Consider the following 14520-nt stretch of genomic DNA (forward strand, 5'->3'; position numbering starts at 1 on the left):
GAGGGAATGGTCTCTGCAGAACACAGGGGTGGGGTGGGAAATATATCTCTGGTGGTGGGGTCTGTCTGAAGGTGGTGGAAATGGCAGCCCGAGCATCATCCTCCGTCATTTCCGCAACCTTCAAACAAACTCCACCACCAGAGATATATTTCTCTCTCCACCCCTGTCCGTGTTCCACAGAGACCATTCCCTCCGTGACTCCTTCATTGTCCAGGGCCCCCCACCAACCCAGCACTTTACTTTGCCACCACAAAAGGTGTAAAACCTGCGTCCACACCTCCCCATCTCACCTCCATGCAAGCCCCAAAGGATCCTTTCACATCTGACAGAGATTTTCCTGCACTTCCACACTACTGTGTCATCTATTGTGTCCGTTGCTCTCGATGTGGTCTCCTCTACATTGGGAAGACAGGACGCCAACTTGCCGAATATTTCAGAGAACGTTTCTGAGACACATGCACTAAACAGCCCCATCACCTTGTGGCCCAATACTTCAACTCCCCCTCCCATTCTGCCAAGGATATGCAAGTCCTGGGCCGCCTCCAACGCCTGTAGGAAGAACACCTCATCTTCCACCTTGGGATCCTCAAACCACACAGCATCAATGCCGATATCACCAGTTTCCCCACCTCCCTTCCCCCCCCCCCCCCCCCCCCCCCCACTTTATCACAGATCGAACCCTCCAACTCGGCACTGCCCTCTTGAACTGTCCTATCCATCCATCTTCCTTCCCACCTATCCACTCCACCCTCCGCTCTGACCTATCACCATCATTCCCCACCTTTACCTGCCTATAGCATTCCCAGCTAGCTAACCCTTAGCCCCCTCTCATTTATCTCTCAGCCTCCTTGGCTACGCGCCACCCCACTACACACAAACACACACACATTCCTGATGAAGAGCTTATGCTCGAAATGTCGACTCATCTTCTCCTCAGATGCTGCCTGACCGGATGTGCTTTTTCAGCACCACATTTTTTGACTCTGATCTCCAGCATCTGCAGCCTTTACTTTCTCTACACATGCACACTACCCATACAGTGTTTGCTGCTGTTTATGCAAATAATCCTGATGCCTTTCCAGTTGGCAGCAGAATGGAATTTTTGCCAATTTCTTAATTACAGAAAATTTAAACAGGAACTGTCTGCCCCTTCATGTCTTGCACACAATCTGATTGGGTTGAAATAGGCATCCAGCAGTGTTGAAAGACAAATGGCTGCCTCGACAGAAGGGGTAAACCCAACCCCACACAACACCAATTTATACACTGCAATCCATAATAAATAAGACTATGACTATAAACAAAATAATTTGGTCAATTAAAATTTTTGAATGCAATTTTAACCCTTAACAGATTAAGGTTTAGTACAGTGAGTTCGGATACAAGATGGATAATTTAGTTTGTGCCTAATGGACTCTTACTCTCAGGAACATTGTTTTGAAGGCTATATAAGGTAATGAATATTTTTCTTAAATACTTTATTTAGAGTAACTTGTTGATTTTTTTACACAAATATAAAACAGTTCTTTATTGTTTCTGAGTTCATTCGAGAAAATTTCCTGATTATTTTTCTTTTTCAAATTCTCAAAAGGATGTTTTATAGAGGGGGCAGTTGGTCTTGATGGTTAGACTGGATTCCAGAATGTGCAACTGGTTAAGGACTGTACAAATATAAAATGATTAACTTTTACTTTCCTGTTGGTTGGTGTCAAGCCAACTTTTAATAAAGACAGCTAGCACGAGACACTATATCTGTGCAGGAAATACTCCCTTAAACGTTGCAGCAGAAATAAATGCAATTATGTCTTAATTCAGATTTCTAGGTGTAGTATTTTGTACAATGTTCTTCCCAAACACACAAACATGTTCAAGATGGCAGCAGAGTAAGATGCTCTTTTTTTCAAACTTTTAACTTTAACTTACTGGAGGCGAAATGGAGGAAACAGAAATTGTGGGCTGCAGAGGTATTCCCGGAAGCATGCCCCAGACCAGGCCACGTAGGGTTGGTGAGTCCCAGACCAGGCCAGTACAGGGACGGGGAGTGTTGGAGGCAAGTCCTGGGCCAGACCGGCATGGGAGTGGAGAGTCCTGGAAGCAAGGCCTTGAGGTTTGAAGCCCAGTGTATTCAAGAGACTTCGTCCAGGAGGTCTGACAGCTGGCAAGGACTTGGTGAACAGACTGAAGTTCGAGTGTTTTTTAAAAAGGAAACTAATCTTTTTTCTTATGCTGAACTTTGTTTATGAATGTGTTACAGGCTTGAGACGTATTTAAGTATTCTGTACCTAGGTATCCTCTACCTAAGATAGCTCCAGTGACAACATTACAAACTTTTCACCACTCATTCGAATGCATATAACAGTAAAGGCTAATTCAAATTAAAGGTCTAGTCATTGTGGTGTTTAATCCATTAACTGCCCATTGGAGCATTGTTAGTGAAAATCTTTTTTCCATTCAATAAATGGAAATTATGAACTATAATCAAATAATATGAGACTTCCATCATCTTTGCATTGTTCAACTCTGAACCTGCCTTGGCTCATCTGCTGCTGAAATCCTCTTCCATATCTTTGTTACCTCTAATGTTGATTATTTCACTGCTACCCTTGCTGGTTTCAATTTGTGATCAACCAAAACTCTGATGCTTGGACTCTAACTTTCTCAAAATTTGACTCACCACCATTCAATGCTCAGGATCTTCACAGGCTGCTCATCTGACACCACCTCAATTTTAAAATCCTCATCCCTGTTTTAAAATTCCTCCATAATATTGTTCCTCCTGTCTCTATAAACCCACTAGGGCAGAGAGCAAGTTTCAAAGTTCTCTGATGCCACTCTGGTGGACAGGAGGAATTATGTTCTCTAAACACAGGGAGAAAGAGAAACTCCAGACAGACACTGTAAAGGCATTGGCACCAGAGATCCACCACTGTCAATGCAAGCAATCTTGCTCTGAAGAGGTGGGCTCCATGTAGGAAGAAGTCTAATGTCTTCACATGAGTGATCAAGGTCTGTAATTGCATCTTCAAATGTCATGTTTTATAAATGAACCACAAACCTCACACACTGCTCCAATCACCATCCCTTTCTACTCCTCCATCAACAGTCTCATTCAAACATGATTTGTGCCTCGTGTTCATAGTCTCACTTGATCTTCGCACATGAATAGGTGGCTTGACATGAACAGTACCAATTTCCTGTTTGCACACACTGCCAGCTCGTCAGCTATGGCAGGCACATCAACAAAACAGATTGCGCCATGCTCGCTGGTACACGTTTCGCTCTTGCAGGACAAGTTGGCTTAAATCACAAGGAGCTCCACCTAACTCTAAAAGCCAGGTATGACTGCAATGCCTTCTCCCCCATACAAGAAATGGTCCTGGCCATAGTTGAAATGACTATACAGTCAGTTCTTCCATAATCTTTTTCTATAACCCTCCGTGTTAGAAAAACTGCACTTTAGAAACAGCATTTAAAGAGTTGGTGTGTTACAGTTGCGTTACAGTCAACGCACATTTTTAAATTTCACACTTTAGAAACAGCACCCCCAATTTGTCAATTGCATTACAGTGAACTGGCATTGACAAAACGCGTTTAATAGCAAAATGAACTGTGATTGAGGCCCTGGTCAGCAGCAGGGCTGAAATCAATTAAAATGAATACGTAATCCTACCTAATCTAGCTTCTGACATCCTAACTCCTCTCATCCTACAATGTCTTCTGATGTACAAACGTTAAAGGTTTTGTTTCTATTGCTTTTGCTTCTCTACCTATGCCTTCCCTGACCACAAAACTACCCTTTTTTTTTCTCCTTTTAAGTAACCAAGAACTACTAATGTGTCAAGAACTAATGAGGGATTATGATGTTCAAGTGGACAACACTGAAGATGAAGAAACAATGTTCCAATCTCTCTCACTGAACACCAGCTGAGTTAGGGGCCCTCTGTGAACTGTGAAAGGCAGTGCAGAGGGAGGACCTGAAATGGTGATTTAGGTAGAGGCAAAAAAACTGTAGACGCTGGAATAAACCAAATCATCCGCCGACATTTCCGCCACCTCCAAACAGACCCCACCACCAGGGATATATTTCCCTCTCCGCCTTCCGCAAAGACCGTTCCCTCCGTGACTACCTGGTCAGGTCCACGCCCCCCTATGACTCACCCTCCCATCCTGGCACTTTCCCCTGCCACCGCAGGAACTGTAAAACCTGCGCCCACACCTCCTCCCTCACCTCTATCCAAGGCCCCAAAGGAGCTTTCCACATCCATCAAAGTTTTACCTGCACATCCACTAATATCATCTATTGTATCCGTTGCTCCCGATGCGGTCTCCTCTACATTGGGGAGACTGGGCGCCTCCTAGCAGAGCGCTTTAGGGAACATCTCCGAGACACCCGCACCAATCAACCAAATCGCCCAGTGGCTCAACATTTCAACTCCCCCTTCCACTCTGCCGAGGATATGGAGGTCCTGGGTCTCCTCCACCGCCGCTCCCTCACCACCAGACGCCTGGAGGAAGAACGCCTCATCTTCCGCCTCGGAACACTTCAACCCCAGGGCATCAATATGGATTTCAACAGTTTCCTCATTTCCCCTTCCCCCACCTCATCCTAGCTTCTAACCTCCAGCAACTCGATCCCCTGACCTGTCCGGACTTGTCCGACCTGCCCAGCTCCTTTTCCACCTATCCACTCCACCCTCTCCTCCTGACCTATCACCTTCATCTCCTTCCCCACTGACCTATTGTACTCTATGCCACTCTCTCCCCACCCCCACCCTCCTCTAGCTTATCTCTCCACGCTTCAGGCTCTCTGCCTTTATTCCTGATGAAGGGCTTTTGCCCGAAACGTCGATTTTGCCTGTCCTCGGATGCTGCCTGAATTGCTGTGCTCTTCCAGCACCACTGATCCAGAAACTGGAATCCAAGATAGACAATCAGGTGGCTGGAAGAACACAGCAAGCCAGGCAGCATGAGGAGGAGGTGGAGAAGTCACTGTTTCGGGTATAACTGAAGAAGGGTTACACCTGAAACATGATTTCTCCACCTCCTCATGCTGCCTGGTATACTCTGTTCTGCCAGCCTCCTGCTTGTCTATCTTGGTGATTTAAGAGCCACAGATGGCTTGCAGGCAGTGAATTAAGAATGGCCCAGGTGCCAGTTCCCTCAGGGTGAGGTTGCTGCAGGGCACTTAGATGAAATATTCTACAGATGTGTGCTGTAAGGTATGCATGATGAACCACTTTGTGAATCATCAGATCTGTCAGAATGCCTACTATCAAGATGTTGGAGGAGAGGAGACACATGTTCTTAATACCTGGACTATTTATCTGCCAAAGTGTAGGCCACATTGTTTGCTATCTATGCGGCCATTACCTAAGTAAATGGTGGACCAGCCCAAAAGGATTGAATGGCCTATTCCTACTCCTGATTCCTATGTTTGTGCAGCATAATTACTTACAGAGGCAATCAGATTTTTTGAATGTGTCGTCAAATGAATCTGTCAAGGCTTAATTCTGAATGATGTTTTGTGGGAGAAGGTTTGCTGGGCAATGGGGAAAGCGAGATGGGACACAATGGGGTCTGACTGGACTTGAAAGCTAGAGCACTGTGTTTGTCAAACCAACATGATATTACTCCGTTGCATAGCAAAGACCCAATGTCAATAATTTAAATCTTATCTCTTCAAAGGCCACAGCTTTAACCAATGAGCAGATGCAGGGGCTACAATGCAAACCTTTATGTGTGTTGGTATGTAAACCAGAGGTCAGGGATTAAGATAAGCGATTGTGCCACAGCCTTTCAGTTTTCCAGAGCTTTCAGCTCAGCTGCTCTATGTGCGAATTCTGGACAAAACCAGCTTTTAGTTTACCTGCAGTTGTGAAAAAAGGTAGGAATTAATGACCAAAGAATAGTAAACAAACCTGGGTCACAGTGAAGTGTGTATATCTCATGAGTGGACTTTATTTCTGGTTTAATTGTTGTTGCTGCAGTGGATTTTCTTGGCATAAATTATGCTGCGTTACTCAAGTCTGTTAAATTCAGCCAATCAGCTGTCCCTTGTTTAAATTTCTGCTTAATCTAGTTCATTACATCACCCTAGTAGGAAAGGGATGAGCCCTTATGGCAAAGTATCCAACTACATGGCTTTAAAAGGACAGTAGCTGGTGCACATTCAGTGGAGGTTGGTTGTCTGTTAAACAAGCTCTGCTTTGTGGAATAACTCATATGATATTTTCTCTCATTAATCAAGTGTTAAAATGGAACAAATGAAAAGCCTTGAAGACATTGAAGAAACCCAGGAAAAGCTAGACGATAACCCAGCCAGAGGTACAAATATTGAAGTGAACTTGAACAAAGTGGAGTCTGTTGCTTCTTTGTACTGTACTGCACAGCTCGGTGTCACAGGCACTTCACTCCCTGAACATAGAGTGAAGCATCAGGAAAACGAGGCTGAGGGGCAGCCTCATACAGAGAGAATGGATGAGGATAATTCTGCTCAGAAACTAGATTCTCCAACAGTAAACATTGAGAGGGGTACAGAAAATGATAGTGCTGTAGAGGAAGCTTTTGCTATTTGTGACGGAATGGAAGCTGAAACTAAAAATAAACGGAGAATGGAAAATGGGTGCATTGTTCCAACATGCAAAGCAGTTGTGGAAAGTCAGCCGACTTGGCAACAGCAGGAAAGCGGATGGCCGAGAAATCACCCACTGGCTGTTCAGCAGGATGAAGGTGGATCAGAAAAGGTGAGCAACAAGGAGTTTGAGAAAGTCACAGAAGCAGTTCCAGAACCCAGTGAGCAAATGTTTCAGGAAAAACCACTGAATGAGGTACAGCTACAGGAAAAAACTATCAAGATCCAAAACACAGGATCACCTGGAGGACAGTACACCCAGGAAGGTGAGATTACTCCAAGCCTTCTTGTATTTGAACAACAAGACACTGTAGGATCAGTAGGTGAATTAGTGGGAAGTCGATTTGAGATGGCCTTTAATCAGATCCTCTCAGCAGAGAGGCACAGCGAGAAGGAAGCAGAAAAACAAAGTATCAAAGGTGAAGAAACTGAAAACACAATAGCTGATTTGTGTCAGCAAACCACAGGAGAAAGTCTGGGTGATCATAATGTCACTGAAGTCAAGATATGTGGGAGTGAGCGAAGCTTGAAGCGTTTCCTCTCTCAGACTGAGCTATACATAAGTAAACCAGATCAACAACTGAGCCAACTCAGTGAAGCAAGCAGCTCATCAGATCTGCCTGCATCATCTTCTGGAGATGCAAGTGTGAACAACTTGTTCCCACACGGGGATCAATGTGGTTCAACTGATTACGGTAATCTAAATCCAGAAGATGACGAATGTAACCAAACTCTACAAATGGATAAATTTCTGCTGAAGAAAGTGATGTCCCCTGAAGACCATGGAGATGTTGCACTAGAAGGTGATGCTGAGAGGAGGTTCAGCCCTTCCATCACTGGGGAGGAGATACAAATAAACGATAAAGGTTCCAATCATGCTTTGGTCAGTGAACAAGTCAGTCAGTCCAATCAAACTTTGAATACTTGTGCTAGTTGGAACTTCAGCCCAGTTGAGGAGACCAAACTGGGTGGCAGTTGGTTAAACCAAAGTGCACCATTCACAGAGGCAGACTTATTTAATACCAAAGTTCAACCCAATGCATTTTGTCTCATCGATTGTGGAGAGAGCAATAATCGGGAGCAAGCTGCAAAGCATGAGAACTGCAGCAAAATTGATCAGGATGGAAGAGATGCTTCTTCTCCTCAACTTCTGGAGAATACAGATAAATCTGAATTGAACCATTTTGGACTGGCTAGACAGAAAGTAAATAAAACCCAAACTCTCTGTAGTGGAGAAATTAACTTTAATATAAATATCAAAGAGCTGTGTCCACCTTGTAATACTGAGAGCAGTGAACAGGACAATCTGTCTCAGCAAGCAGACCGACTTAGTAAATCCAATGAATTGGTACAAAGTGTGCAGGAAAAGAAACTTGATGTGAAGGACATTGACTCTTATAAGACTGAAGACTCTCAATTTGATCACATGACTCAAATCCAGAAACATAGTTTTGTTCACGGTGACCAAACTAGCACAGCTAATGGAACTTCACAAAAGGAGCAGGTTTGGGAAGTTAATGAAAGTTCAAAAGACGGTGGACAGTACAAAACTCCAACAAGCAGACCAGGAAATGGGCATTATCAAGTTGATGTTGCCGAATCATCTTCCCAAAAAGGTAGCAGTGAGGTGGAGTTCGGTCAAAACCTGGAGCAGGGACCCATCAGTGCATCTGAACCAGGCAAAAGAGCTACTGACTACTGCGCAGTGATGGGTGGGCAAGGAAGGGTGCATAGCATCTTATCTGGAGGCACAGGGTCAGCCCTTGAGACTCAAACCTCCATTGATGCCTCTGTAACGCACATGTTGTCAGAACATAATGTGACATCTGCAAACTTTGAGGAACCAGCAAAGCAGATATCCAAGATGGCAGAACATTTGGACGAGAGAGAGTCTGAGGAGGTCATTAATGTCTCCAATATCAAAAAGGCATTTGAGAGAAAAGACAGGAAAAAGGAGAAGATGCCAGATGTCCCGAAGAAACGTGGTAAAATTTTCTTCTAAAAATTGCGTAGACAATTGATGCTTTGTACCAAAGGATCAGCATGGGAGTCCTTTGCCATGATGTTGATATGTTGACAGTCTGTATGGATACCAACAGTGGGAGAGCTAATCCACTTAGGGCCTGAGAAGTGGTTTAGAACAATGCTGCATTGGCCCAGCCACACCTTTGCACAGTCGGAATTCAAGGCAGGGGTGTCCTTACAGACTGACTTAAAATCATGAGGAGCATGGAAAGGGTGAATGCCCAAGTTCTTTTCTCCAGGGTAGGGAGTCCAAAGCTTTAGAGCATTGGTTTAAGGTGAGGGGGAAAAGATATAAAAGGGACCTAAGGGGCAACCTTTTCACACAGAGTTGTGCATGTATGGAATGAGCTGCCAGAGGAAGTGGTGAAGGTTGGTCCAATTGCAACATTTAAAAGGCATGTGGATGGGTATATGAATAGGAAAGGTTCAGAGGGCATGGATGAGTTTGATAGGCATGGATGAGTTTGACCGAAGGGTCTGTTTCCGTGCTGTACATCTCCATGACTCTGACTGAATGTATTCTAAAAATTTAAAAAAAGTCAAGAGTGTGGCAGAAGAGAGAGAGCACAATGGCCAGTGGGTGATTGTGGTGATCTGGAGGGGAGGATGTGAGAGACGTAGTGTCAACAATGGGCCACATTCTTCAAATGTTAATTGAAACCTATTTGATTGAGGAAGGGACTCCCATCATGTGACCACTTCTGTTTTTGTCCAACGTTTTTATTCTTTCCCGTGGGGATTGGGGTTTGTTGGTGGCAGGGGCAGTGAAGTTGGGGTGCGGGGATGTGGGTAGTGGGGTGCTTCATTAGGGATTGGGGCAGGAAGAATGGGATGTTTTATGTCAGCCCCCCTCTTCCCAGAACATTCTACAGCAGAAGAGGCCCATTGAGTGAAGTATTTTTAAATAGTAAATTTAAAAATTGTGGAGTGCATGTGTGAATACACAGGATGTTAAGATTAGATTAGATTACCTACAGTGTGGAAACAGGCCCTTCGGCCCAACAAGTCCACACCGACCTGCTGAAGCGTAACCCGCCCAGACCCATTCTCCTACATTTACCCCTTACCTAACACTACGGGCAATTTAGCGTGGCCAATTCACCTAACCTGCACATTTTTGGATTGTGGGAGGAAACCGGAGCACCCGGAGGAAACCCACGCAGTCACGGGGAGAATGTGCAAACTCCACACAGTCGCCTGAGGCGGGAATTGAACCCGGATCTCTGGCACTGTGAGGCTGCAGTGCTAACCACTGTGCCACTGTGCCGCCCACCAGGGTAGGGTATGAATGACAGAGAGTTTTGATTAAGTAGTAGGTTTGTTGATCAACTTTAGAGAGTGTACTGACACATCAGGAACATCCCAATTGAATGTGTGATAACTGACTAAATTCTGGAAGCATGGAATGAATGAAAACTTACTGATGTACTGTGTCGAGAAATGAACTATTCAAATTGCACATGGGCACAGGAATCTTGTAAAATTATTCCCTAATGCGAGTGACTACTAACAGGAAATATTAGAAAAACTCAGGCTCTTCAGCCCTAACATCAGAAAAGTGAGAGGAAATATGTCAGATGGAGTACTACTTTGAATTAAATCATGATTTTAGCAAAAAGTGACATTGATGTTGAGAAACCTTTTCAAGCAAGGGTTGATTGATTGATTGGTTCAGCTCATTATTGCCCATTTCAGGTAACAAAGGTTCAACCTTTAAAATCTCAGCCACAAATTGCATCAATGTGTTATGTATTCACATAGTTGTTATTCATATACATTCATATTCAGATTTTACATTGGAACACGTTACTCACATTTCTTGTAATCTTTCTGCCTTACTTCATACTCTCAAGTTCTACTCTGTTGCCACTGTTGTCAGTTTAGGGATCAACCTGCTGTGGCTTTCATGTATCCAGTCAGTTCCCTAAGAGAAAGTTAAGAGAGGGAGTAACAACTAGGAGGATTATTGGAACTACAATGAAGGAACATTAAACATTCAGGAAATTTCAAAGGTCTTTTAAAATATGTTATAAAAGGAAAATTGAGTCAAGGGTTCATAAAGGAAGAATCCAACCAGATGCATCAGAGGCCAGACATTATTTAGCTCACAGTTAATTTGGTGCTGGGTGTTCACTGCCACAGTGAAGGGGATAGGTCACTAACCCTGCAGGAAATGTTCCCCAGCATCTCCTGCCCTAATCCAACTGACCAATTTTACTGGATCACAGAACTGTTGCAGTGCCGAAGGAGACCATTCAACCTATCAATCGACTGTCCAATTGAGAAATGCACCAAGTTCCATTCCCCTTGCCTTCTACCTGTAGCCCTGCACGTTCTCCCTTTCCACAAATCCAAATTCCTATTGAATGCCTAGATTGAACCTGGTTCTACTGCACACTTCCTTTTCTGTGAGAACAAGGTGGAATTTTAATTTCAGCAATCGGTTTGGAATCCTGTGACTTTGTACATGGTGGCACAGGTCAGGCTGAGCAATTCCAAGCACCTTAGTGATACCTTCAAGTATTCAGGACTGCTGGAATCTGTCTGTTTGGTTTTATAAAAAGTCATGCAAATATTGTTGACTTGGACTATTTGGCAGATTTTCTAGAATTTGTTTTGAAGCTTTAGGTATACAGGGAATTACTGATACTAAAGGAGTTAACTGGGTGAATTTTTTTCATTGGAGAAGGGGGAACAGCACGGGCTGAGGGGGAGTCTGTGGAATTACTGTTGGTGCTCTTAAGAGTGCCCACGATAAGAGGGCTAATAAGCAGACATCCTTACCCTGCTGAAAAGCTCTATACACCCCATTTACTGAACAGCAATGAATCTAAAGGCTACACTTAAGTAGAAATGCAGTCGGAGATTTGCACAGGATCTTATAACAAGACCTGTAACCACAATGTATCCACAACCTACAATGTTTTACATAAATATCACGTGTGCCAATAGAGTATTGGTCTGTAAAACTGAGGAGAGTTCTGACGTCTGCTTTCCACTCCCAACGGACAAACTGGGCCACGTTTTTCAATCAGAAGATTGAAGGGTTTTTTTATACAAATGGGATTGTATTGCAGTTGGTGATAATCATAACATACTCTATTGTAGGAATGATTTTCTGAGTTGCCTTTGATGGAAGGTTTGCACTGTAGAGACACTATGTACCTGCTTAAACACTATTTGTTACTATTTTTTTTTCAAATTCAAGCAATGTTGATACTTTTGGTGGTTCAGATGCCAGCAATTGTTCAGTAGGTTCTGTTTGTTTCTATTTGCATGATACTTAAGGGTTAAAAGGGAATAATATTTTAAAAATTGATGCATTCATGTGTCATTAGTTTTCAAAATGTAATAGGATGAGGAATATTAAACGTAAGGACAGATAGAGGAATTTCATATAACTTATTGACTGCATTACTGACATTAAATAGGATGAGTTCAGCTCCTTTGCCACTCTTTAAAAATCTAACTCTTTTGTCACAATACTAAGTTCTCGACCAGTCTCATCCGAGCTCTATCTAGTTAAAAATCACACAATATCCAAGCTCTGTCTAATCATTGTTGTTGCCTGGAGGTGGTGCTGCTGAAAGTTGGACTGTCACTTGGGAGCACTATAATGGACTTCAGCATCTTTAGGCTAAAGAGAGGCAGTGGCGGGTGTACTCAGATTTTGTAAATAAAAACTACCATGCATTAAAATGCAATCAGTTACATGGACACAGCCTCAAATTTCAAAAGCTATATTTAAAAATAGAGAAACTGTGTGTCACGGTCTTTAGCATACAAGTAATACAGAAAGGAAAGTTTGTTGCTTCGGGTGAAATTGACCTTTTATTAATGTATAATTTGATTGCTAATTCATATTTAATCTGTATCAGTTCTGATTTGTACTAAAGTTACAAAGTTTTTTTTTCATTTGGGCCATGTTATAAATTTGGATGTTTTGGTTTACATTCCCTCATGGCGTTCGCAATAATACGTAAGAGGAAAGATGTGACAGATGATTGTTTACAGACCAGTAGCAGCTCATTTTGGTTTTGAATTATTAATCTGTAACAGATTAAATTTGATATGCATTTTTTGCTCTCCAGAGACAGTATTTAATGTAATCAACCAGGATCCTCACATGATTTTCTCATCCAAAAACAACTAAAAATCCAGCGAGCAATGCCATTGGAGATCTGCTGCAGTACTTTCAAATATTAAGATTTTTCAAAAACTGAGCAGCTCATTTTTGTTAAAATCAAGTTAGAGACTCTGTGTGTAACTCTCTTTGTCTCAGTCCACAGTGAAGTTTAGAAAATGAGCAACCTCTTGAAAGGTTGAAAAAAAGTAATCATTTTGAAGAAAGCTCTTTGACAAATTTTGAAATTGTACTGTGTACACCAAGGTCTAGATCATTAATACACATCAAGAAAAGCAAGGATCCTAACACTGACCAGTACAGAAATCCACTGCTAACCTCCCTAGCCTGAAAAACATCCATTAACCATTACTGTTTCCTGTCATACAGCCAATTATCCATTCACGTTGCTACTGACCCTTCTATTCTGAGCTACAACTTTGCTCATAATTCTTATTGTTCACAACAGGATGCACTGTCTCACAGTTAAATTGCCCAAATTACCATGGCCAGCATAAACATGTATTTTCCTTTCCTTGCATTGAACCAGATTTGGTCGGTATGGACGGGTTGGACCGAAGGGTCTATTTCCATGCTGTTCATCCCTATGACTCTTTGACAATTGGGGAGTCTGATAATAGCAACTTAAAAGGATGATAGCAGCAGAAGTAGGCCATTCAGCCCAATGAGTCTGCTCCATTATGCATGAGATCGTGATGAATCTGATAATCCTCAACCCCACATTCCTGCCTTTTCCCCATAACCCTTCATACCCTTACTGATTAAAAATCTGTTTATCTCAGCCACTAATATACCTAATGACCCAGAGTCAAAAGCCCTGTGCAGTAAAGACTCCCACAGATTCACTACCCTCTAAAAGAAGAAATTCCTCTTCATCTCTCCCCCTTTTCTGAGATTGTGTATTTAAGATGCCATTGGGTGGGAGGGGTGTGCACCCACGGGAATCTAATTCTGAACAAAGGCCATACCAGTGGCCTTGGAAGAGTCTGGTTAGTAGAAGATGTAGTGGGTATTCCTCAGAAGATGCAGAGTGAGTTTCTCATTGGAGGTCCAGCCAGAAATCAAGTCACCCCACTACTACAGGAACATTCCTCACAGGGTACCTATTTTCCTAATATGGAGTGCACACTATTTGCCATTGGGCAACCCACTGACCTAAGCCCATGAAAGTACTTGTCCTCCATATACAAACAGAGCATTGTTCAAATTTCAAAGTTTATTCAGATAAAACCACTTAACCTGATAAAACATTGACTTGCAGGGCTTTTTATCACTGAGTGTCAGCCCCGGTTGATTCTTCTAGTTGCATTAGTAAATTAGGCAAGTCGATTGATCTTTAACAGTGTAGAACTATGGGCTTGTCTAACTGAGAGGCAGGATTAATCAGTCTTGTCATAAAGGATGGACAAGGCCTTTCAGTAAGTATAACACTGAATGCACTCCATTGTCTTCCTTCTCACCTCACTAAGGATTATCGCCAGTTATTAATAGGGACAAATTCAACATCTTGTTTCTGAACTGTATTATTGTTAAAACTGCCAAATAAACATATAAAATTACATTAAAACTACTAATTGAATGGCAAAAGAAAGGAAATTGTAGACACTTAAAACATTCTTACTATTTTGAAATAACTCTTTGGAGGTCAGAAAAGCATTAGCTTTATTTTAATCAAAATAGAACTGAACTGTTGAGGTCTGTGAACTTGGCTACCTTCACC

The 14520-nt window shown here is 42.7% G+C and overlaps 1 protein-coding gene across 2 annotated transcripts in view; it reads left to right on the plus strand.

Annotated features, from left to right (window-relative positions):
* The first annotated feature begins 5801 nt into the window (after positions 1-5801).
* Positions 5802-14520, plus strand: part of LOC122562573 (coronin-1C) — a 177839-nt gene continuing 169120 nt past the window's right edge. Inside the window, exons 1-2 of one of the 2 annotated variants that reach the window (XM_087999951.1) lie at positions 5802-5884; positions 6248-8616. In XM_087999951.1, coding sequence (XP_087856077.1) covers positions 6255-8616 — 2362 coding nt within the window. In that variant the 5' untranslated portion in view covers positions 5802-5884; positions 6248-6254. Of the gene's footprint in view, positions 5885-6187; positions 8617-14520 lie in introns of those variants that run through there. The other variant, XM_043715528.2, reaches the window with a different exon arrangement.

The sequence above is a fragment of the Chiloscyllium plagiosum genome, unplaced genomic scaffold, assembly GCF_037043375.1.
Source record: "Chiloscyllium plagiosum isolate Xiang-an unplaced genomic scaffold, Cpla_swu_hap1 HiC_scaffold_24, whole genome shotgun sequence".
NCBI classification, from domain to species: Eukaryota; Metazoa; Chordata; class Chondrichthyes; order Orectolobiformes; family Hemiscylliidae; genus Chiloscyllium; species Chiloscyllium plagiosum.